Source organism: Adiantum capillus-veneris, chromosome 3, assembly GCF_014529385.1.
Source record: "Adiantum capillus-veneris isolate H3 chromosome 3, ASM1452938v2, whole genome shotgun sequence".
Taxonomy (NCBI): domain Eukaryota; kingdom Viridiplantae; phylum Streptophyta; class Polypodiopsida; order Polypodiales; family Pteridaceae; genus Adiantum; species Adiantum capillus-veneris.
In genome coordinates this window covers 58357597-58366662 of record NC_140933.1, presented here as the reverse complement: position 1 = coordinate 58366662, position 9066 = coordinate 58357597, and the positions used below count along the sequence as shown (strand labels likewise).

General features: G+C 39.8%; 1 protein-coding gene across 5 annotated transcripts; it reads left to right on the top strand.

Moving 5' to 3' along the window:
• Positions 1-231: 231 nt before the first annotated feature.
• Positions 232-4546, top strand: LOC147460976 (uncharacterized). Of its 5 annotated transcripts, XR_015187559.1 has the most exons (4): positions 232-1422; positions 1971-2081; positions 3676-4128; positions 4223-4546. XR_015187559.1 is itself a non-coding variant. In XM_086508638.1 (3 exons), the coding sequence occupies exons 1-2, from the start codon at positions 620-622 to the stop codon at positions 2062-2064; spliced, it is 897 nt and encodes a 298-aa protein (XP_086364764.1). In that variant the 5' UTR covers positions 232-619; the 3' UTR covers positions 2065-2081; positions 3676-4546. The 5 variants fall into 5 exon arrangements, 4 of the variants coding, with proteins under 4 accessions (XP_086364764.1, XP_086364765.1, XP_086364766.1 ...); XM_086508638.1 differs by having other exon boundaries at positions 3676-4546; XM_086508639.1 differs by lacking the exon at positions 1971-2081 and having other exon boundaries at positions 234-1422; positions 3676-4546.
• Positions 4547-9066: the final 4520 nt, after the last annotated feature.

Here is a 9066-nt window from a genome sequence, read left to right as displayed (position 1 = left end):
AACTAGTTTTGTTTTCCCCAAGACGAAAAGTAGTGGAGAGTGATATCTCTTCTTGGATCAAACCTTTAGTTCACATTAAACACTGTCTTAACGGAAATCCATGTCCAAAGGTTTCCCCAAAAAAAAAAAAGTGTCTAGGTGTGGGTTGAATTAGTGAGGGGTAGTTGTAACACTAGATGGCACCCACTTGAGAGAGAAAAGTCATCTTGAATGTGGAGGAGAACATGTGTGCAAGATTCTCCTATCGCATTGCCTTATCTTTTCTAGAAATAAGGAGAGCTTCTGCTGTCTGGTATCTTGCCCTCATCACCCGCGCACAAGATTTTCTCTTCTCCAGCTTGAATCCTTGGATTTCCTCGCAGCCCTAGCTGATCGGCATCAGCATTGCCAGCACCCACTGCACGCGCATTATTTATCTCTCACTCGTGAAGTGTTGCCTACAGCTTCGTGTCTGGCTTCCTACTTTCCAAACAAGGTCGAAGAGTACGCCATAGCCTAAGCCGCCTCACGTCCTAGCTGTAAATAGCCTTGCCAAGCAAAAAATACCATTAACTTGCACCATTACCGAGCGAAGCCGATCAGCCCCTTTTGCACGAAGCGTGATTTCCAACGGTGAAAAATGGATCCAGATGCCAACGTCCAGCTCGAGAGCCGAAACATGGATCACGCTCGTGCCATTTGGGCAGGGTTGCGCAGCTCTGGTTATAGTGTCCCCGATGCCTTCTTGCATCTTTGGCGAATAGTCGACCTCGCAAATTACGCTCGATTGTCGCCTGACCCCCCGGCGCCCCCTCGGCCTGATCCCCCGCCCCCTGCAATTAATAACAGCGAAGGCATTAATCGCAAAGGCAAGGCCAAGCGCAAAAGCGTCAAGAACAAGGCAAGTGTTTACAGTTGTATCTCCTTGGCTGTGACTGAGGATGGTGATGAGCTTAGAGGTGCTAGCAGCAAGCTGAGAGCGACTATGCGTTACAATCAAGTGCATAGACACGGTCCTGTCGGCCGATACAAGGAAACCAAGGACGTGTGGGGACCCCAAGGTGAAGGGGCGTTCGACGAGCATAACCACCCAAGGCTACTGAAGAAGCTAGAAGAAGAGTATGCAGCGAAGGGGGAGCCCATGCCCCCACCGCCTCATGCAGGGCATCCATACGAGAGCTGCGCTGAGCAGGTGGCGTTTGAGAAGGCCAGCAGGCTGTGTAAGACTCCCAAGTTCCTTTACACCGTCCAGAAGAGCATACGGTTCGATTACGTTGTGGGAGCTCCACATCCCCTGATCAATAAGTACCAAGTGAAGGTCGTCCGCAGATGCCCCAACTGCATGATGTTCCAAGACCAGATGGGCCACGTTGTTACGGACAGTAAGCCGCTCGAAGGCCTTCACGTCCCGGTGATCACACCATCTGTCCTCAAGTTCTTCAGGTGAGTACACTTGTGCGTTTTAATCCTTTTCTTTTTCTTTTGGCAGGTTTTAGTCTTTTAGCTCACTAAAAATGATATATTTATTTCTTTCCGAACCAAACATTTTCCACTGTTCCAGGTACTGACAACGAAAACTAGTTCACGATTCACGAATATTTCAAAGCATTAATTATTATTTTCTTGTTGTGATGGGTGGGAGAAAGGAGTACATAATTAGTGATTGTTGCTGCAATTGAGGGTTTCTTATTGGAAACAGGCATCCACCCTAATTGGATGCTTGCCGCTCACCTTCTAGGTTACTCTTTCAAATTTTGTCTACTTAGGTGACAACTTTGTTAATTATCAGTTTGATGGCATATGTTTGGTTTGCTTTCATTCTTGTCGTGATGCTTCCTTGGGCAACTCTATATGTTTTACATCTCTACAAGAAAAAAAGGAAGTCTAGCTAGCTACATTGGGATTCCACATGAGCAACAAGTGTGTTGATCGAGATGGCTTCATACATTTTCTTATCAACATGGCTTCATACATTTTCTTGTTCTTTGTAGAGATTCATCAGAACCTTATCTTCATTGTAAAAGCTTTGCAAAAATTGGCTTAAAGGTTCAAGATGATGGTGATGCGGGTGTCAACTCCAAGTGATCACCATCATCTTCCTGGTACACATTTGCCTTCTATGATACGTTCCCATTGGGTAGAGGGGGCTTTACTTTGGTGCTTGAGGGAGATTGTAGATGGTGTCTTTTGCATTGTGGAAGGCTCCTTGATAGAGAGAGCATGTCCTTTGGGTTCTATGTCCTAGCTGAAAAAAGGGTGGAATAGCCCGACCACCTAGTTTGGTACCAAAAAGCACTTTTTAGTATCTTTTTTTCATGAATTTAAATACGATAGTACATGAAATCTTAAAAAAAAACTCAAGAGAAGCTCTTGTAAACTTGTAAGATATTATTCAGAGTACTCATAAAAATTATAATGTGTCACTTTTGTACACAACCTCAATATTAACTACACTCATGAAAAACACCTATTCAAAAGAGTAGTCGGTGTTTCACTAAAACTCGTACTCTAATCCAAGAAAAATTTGGTGAGGGTGCATGCAATAATCCATGGTAACTACCTATATATGTGTTCCATAGGAATTTCATTAATGTGTTCACAAATGCGTAAACACTTTAATAACTTGTGTTAATAACATAATTTATGTTGTGATCACATCTATATTTACACAATTTTTGCAATGACGGGCTTAAACTTGATCTGTCTATAAACCCATCGGGCTTTACAGGTTACCTACCCAATAGGCCCCGTCGGGTATAAAGTTTACCAGCGAGCCCACCGAGCAAACTCTAAAGCCCGGTGGGCTATGTCATCACTATATAATGCGGATAATTAGGCATATTTTTTGCTTTTTGAAAAAAAATTGGGGTGTTTAAAACTCTTGGTTGGCTAGGAGGGTCCTTTCGAAAAGAAGGTCCTTATTTTAGGGACGATCTCCTTTCCTTATAGGCTCGCCTAAGGCTATCAAGCCACTAGTGTTCATTCTCTGAATTGTGAGCAGAATGTGGTTCGTAGCTAATACGTGCGGAGATTTAGAGACAAAGTTGGTGTCACTTGAGCTTGTTTGTATTTTAGGAGCACAAGTAATTTACATGTTTCTTGCTCCCTTGTGCTGCTTTACAAATGATTTGATGGAGCCAAGAGTCCTGCTTATAACTATTATTGGTTCTTGATATTTGATATGTCCCATATTAAGCAAGGGTTTATTGTCTTATACTAGAGTATTGGGAAGACATAGATCATTAGTTTGATTGGTGTAAAGTATCCTTAATTAGGTATGAAAGACGTCCTTCATTGGGTGTGCAATGTGCATTGTATGTATGTTATCAATTTCATGTATCTTAATTTGAAAATACACATTATATTGTTTAAAGATTACTTGCATTTATCATGCTATGATGCTTGAGATTTCATGAAAATTGATATCTTTATATCTACATAGATTATCTGTGGATATTTTAGAGAACATCAAACTATTGATTAAGTAGGTCTATATATTTGACTATGCATGCAAAGTAAGTTTCTAAAATAGTTGAATAATAAAACACAATACTTGAATTTTTAAAATAGTTTTAAATTGTTGTGTGGCTATATTTTATCATCAAACTCATTGTTCGTTTATAGAGATGTATAACACATGAGTATCTTTGTTGTTACTTTACGTATGTATTCATTGTTCCAAGCTTTCTTGAATAGGTTATTTGAAATGGAAGAAAACATTGGACCTATTGATAGTACTCGAATTCAAAGTAGCAAGAAAAAAAAGGCACATGGGATAGAGTGGTAATTAATATGCAATTCAGATCGGTGATCGATTCATAGATTGGGAGTGTAGCTATGTCATACAATAGAATCTGGCGGGGCACCTCTACTAAGGGAACATTTTCTAGGTGAAGTCAAGAAATGGGGTTGCACGTATATCCACCCCAGTGCAATTGCAGTGGTCAAACGCTTGGGGAAATAAATTCAAAAGAAAGAATCAAAGAAACATTACACGTGTATTACTAATGTCTCAAGGATGCAATAAGATATTGGTTCCAGCCAACAAACTGCAAAAGTATCACCGGCTTGTACTCCAACCCCAATGTGTACCAAGAAATCAATCTAGACAATGCATCTTCATCGAAGCTTCATTTTGACATGGGAAAGGTGCTTATGCGTCAAACTTCATTGCAATAAATATTACGTAATGATCTTCTCAATGATGCACAAGTCGCTCTTGCTGAAGTGATTTACTTTTCAGGAAGTGTTAGCATTGGAAGAGACCATGGAAAAAAATTGGTGAGTTTGGATCAAGATTTTCATTGCCCACCTACCATGCTATGTGAAATGATGTATTCGATAAATGCTATGTTCAAGCTAGTAAAAGAATGTATGCAAAGGTTAAGTCTTAGCAATATAGATCTTTCTCGATGTACCATAGTCAGCGACGGCTGGTCCAATGTACAAAGAAAACCCTAAATCACACAGATTTTCAGCCTTAATCCCTTAAAATTATAGATCCTTACAAGGGCCTTTTGGGGTTCATATTCTTCCTAACCAATATCTAATTTAATGATTGTTTCACCCAGAGGCGAAACATTTGTTCGTGTTGTGGATTCACATGGTTCAATTAAGTATATGGTTTAAATTGCTAATGTAATTAACTTTGTGATAGAGAAAGTGGGTGCTAAACATGTAGTTCAAATTGTGATGGACAATGCAAAGCATTGCAAGAATGCCGACAAAACCTTGAAGGGACAATACTTTGCATGCTTTTCCCTCTTGGTGCAATACACATGGTTTGTATCTTGTATTAGTAGATTGGTATAAAAGTGAAGATACCAAGTGGTTTGCCTCTATTATCGATACTGCTTACCAGGTAGTGAGATTTATGCTCAAAAGACAGATACTATTATATATTTTTTTGCATTTGAGACTCTCTCAACCTCACGATGCATTAAAAAGTGGAAGATATGATTGCCTTGGTATATAGGATTTAAACCTCGAGAAAGGCCCTACACAACATGACTAAGTTTGTTAAGTTGCACTTCAACCCTAGGGAGGGGGGGGGGGGTGTCTCTGATTGTGATAGTGTCAGTGCTTCTTGCTCTTTATCTGCAATATTTGGACCCATGCTTTCCTTGACCTTGCTCAACTCCATTCCAGCCCCTTTCACAATAAGAGCAAGATCTTGTCTTGTGAATGTCACTATCTCCTCACGTATATCATGGGTGCTAATGGTGACATCTTTGGACGCGAAGTTCACTGGCCTATCCAAAATAAATTTCATATAAAGCATTTTAGCAAAGGAGAGTGGTGCATCTGCATCATGGAGAGGATGGACGTATACCTCTAGGAAGATTCACTCAGTGTTAAGCTTGATTTTATTATTTTGGCACTTGACACTTTCCATCTTTCCTTCTTGATCTCACCTTCTAGGAATGGACATATCTTTTTGATCATATCCTTTGTGACTTGCTTGTGTATATCACTCCATTATGCATGACTAGGATTTTTCCATTTGGACAATCTGTAGGCCATTCTAGTTGCCTCGTGTGCAGTCAAACCTTGCGCGAGAGCTTTAAGTCACTTGTATTCCTTTGTAGCGAGTTCATGGTGCTCATTATCGTGTCCATCTGCCATATCTACAAAAATATAGATGATATAAGAAACTTGGTGAATGAAAGATTAATACATAAGACAAAAATCTCATTGGCCTCAAAGATGGAAAGATGGAATGCAAAAAGCATCCAATAAAGAGGAGTACACCTCAAACATGAGACCAAACAAATTATCTTAACTACATCTTAAATTATATTAATAACATATTTCTATTATAAAAAGCATGTTCAATTACAAAATTGGATTAGACAAAACACAGAGTTTGACTAGCGAGTGTTGCGCCCTTGGTGGCTTAGTCTTCAATTATCTAAAAAACTCTGCCACACGCAGCATATATTTTCTCTATTCGCGATTCGGTAGTGACATCTAGTTTCTAGCTCTATAAAGTATGGCTTCCACAGTGGATTTTATGTAGGTACTGCCACCCATACAGAGATCTTGTAGAGCCTTCCAAAAATCATATAGCACTTGCAATAAGTATCCCAGAGCATAGACATTGCTTGTCAAAGTATAGGCATCTTCAAGAAGGGGATCATATAACTCGGGCACTAGCCATCCTTGCTTCTATCGCTTTCGATCAGCAATAGATTGAGCATGTGCCACCTTTTCTGGGTTTGTGTTTGCCTCATATACAAAATTCAGCAAAAAATGCTTTTTGAGCACTCTTAGCAGAAGTACCCAATCAATGATGCCGATGCGTTCCTTCAAATCGTAGTGAAGTTCAGTACTATATTAAATGTGTGTAGGTCAGTGTGAATAATTTCAGTTGTATGTGCAGTTGTCGTGCCATCCACTAAAGCATGCATAATGTAGGGCATATTCATCACTACCTCCTTCACCTTGGTAAGCTACTCCCAACTTAGTCGCATGTTAGGAGGGGAGTGAGGTATTTCCACCATTTATCCAAGTGATACATTGCTACATGGCAAATTCACTGTATTTGAAGGGTACCTTCAAGAGCATGTCGTCGAGGGAGCCGCCATTATAGTAAGAAATATTGTAATCCATGGCGACTCATTCATGAAAGCAATACACTAAGATTAGAGAGAGAGAGAGAGAGAGAGAGAGAGAGAGAGAGAGAGAGAGAGAGAGAGAGAGAGAGAGAGGGGGGGGGGGGGGGGGAGAGAGCGGATATTAGAAAGCATTTAGAGCAGTTTCCTAAAATTTTAAAGATAGATAAAAGTAATATTTGGAATTGTTTTATATTTTCATGGAGGGAAATATAGAGAGTTGCACTACATATAATTCTGAAATCTTGAAAATAGAGTAATAAAGAGTAGCTTCTTAGGGGGGTTTAACTTGATCTATGTTTTTAGAGAGAGAGATAGATAGATAAAGAGTGAGATCCAGACTACATGTTGAATCAATCTTTATAATTACTTCATGTTGCAGACACAAAGAATAATTTTTTGAGGTTTACTTTGTATTTTGAAAATGTCATGAAGAGAAATAGAGTGAATTATATGTAGCATTTTCAATTGTTTTACATGTTCTTAATAACACACACACACACACACACACACACACAGAGAGAGAGAGAGAGAGAGAGAGAGAGAGAGAGAGAGAGAGAGAGAGAGAGTACACAAGTAGATGCATTTGGATGGTAAGAATGTTTGTTGGAAAGTACTTTTCCACCATACACACTACTTCAATAATATTTAAGCGTGTTTCATCGATGCTGTCTTTTCTTATCTCTTTTGAACTAATACAGCGTACCAACTCACTAATTTTATAGGTTTTTCTTTTAATTTTATCTATCAAACATTACTTTATGAAAATTGGTAAGATAAGCTGTAAACATTTGTGCCAATCTTGGGACTTAAGACCACTATGATTGTCATCTCTTGTAAAAGCCGTTTTCAAACATCGCATGCACCCTGTGGGAGTCTTGAATGAAGATATAGTCTTCTTGACTTATTTCTCTTCTGCACGACTCAAAATCCATGGAAATTTTCGTATAGCAAACTTTCCATTGGGTTTAAGTCGAAGCCACATCTCTCGCATTCGACTCACAGTCTGCAGGTCATCTCTTTGGACCTTGCTCTCTCTTTTTCCAGTGATGGTTTTCCATATGATCTCCCCCACATTCTTGAAGATGTGCATTGGGTCAATCAGATGATTAATCAGTAGGTCACTCCAGTATGGGAGTTCATGAAAAATAGAAAGTCTTTTAATTCCGGGTGGCATGAAATTTTCCCTCTCCAGCCACATGTTTTTCCAATCGCTCACTTTTAGTGGATGCATGTCATGTTTTCAGATGTCTAGTCCATGTAGCTCATGTCCTTCAGGCAAAAATCTACCATGCTCCTCGCAAACTGTCTTACTCAAATGACCAGAGAAGCGAAAGCCAAGTTGAGGACCACACGTCGGACATGCATGATTTCCCGAGTAACTCAATCTTGAAAAATCAAAAAATTAAAATATAAAAGCTTCGGTATAGCCAGGAATAACATGTATGTGATGGTTTCAAAGGCACTTACCTGAATACTCACCGAAGCATGACCAATCGTGCATGGTCCACATGAGAATGACTTGCACATGTACATTTCATCGTTCGATTGGTTGGGACATATCAACCACATCGATCCTTGTCCACAGGATTTGGAGCTCTTCTATAAGTGGTGCCAGATAGACGTCCATATTCTTTGCTTTGTACTTTTTGGGACGACCACTGACAATAACAGATGATGTTTGTTGATAGCCAGCCATGGTGGAAGATTATAATTAACCAAAAAAATAGGCCACACGCTCCATGATGAACTCTGTAATCCAAATGGGTTTACTTCGTCCATTGCCAGACCAATGCGGATACATTGAGGCTCATCCTTAAATTTAGGCCAACTTTCCTCTATGTGCTTCCATGCACGAGAGTCAGCAAGTACCCACATCACATCATATGTCGATCTAGTATTTGAGTGCCATGTCATCAAAGTGGCTATAGACTTGTCCTTGAACATGCTCTTTATTCTTAAAATGATAGGAAAGCGTCGAAGGACTCTTGCAGGGATAAATTTTCCTTCTTTGTCCTCTCTATACGTGGCTGATCTACAATTGGGACACTGTTCCAAATTTGCATACTCATTGCAAAAAAGTATACAATCATTAGGGCATGCATGTATTTTGTGATAATCCAAGCCCAAGTTAGTAAGAAGATTTTTCGTGCGGCTAGACGGGTAGGGGACATGTGATTGCCTTCCAACAAGATTTTTTTGTTGAGCAACTTCTTATTACATGAACAAGTCAGCCCCTTGATCACATTATTAAGCTGTAATTTGCACTTTGGCATGCTTAGGATACAATGTGCTTACCTGAAAAGCTTTGACGGAGGCATCGCACCACCCGTAGACAAACTGTAAATTAAGCATTGCCAAAGCGGTACAGAGAACTGAGATTTTTGCACCATTGTAAAGCGGCATACATGCAAGAGTTTGCATCATCTCGCCCTCTTTATAATTCCTATCATGCCGTTGATATGGACGGGAT

Coding starts and splice junctions, on each gene's coding strand:
- LOC147460976 (XM_086508638.1), top strand. CDS start 620: ATGGATCCAGATGCCAACGTCCAGCTCGAGAGCCGAAACATGGATCAC. Junction 1,423..1,970: donor TCTGTCCTCAAGTTCTTCAG/GTGAGTACACTT, acceptor TGTTCTTTGTAG/AGATTCATCAGAACCTTATC.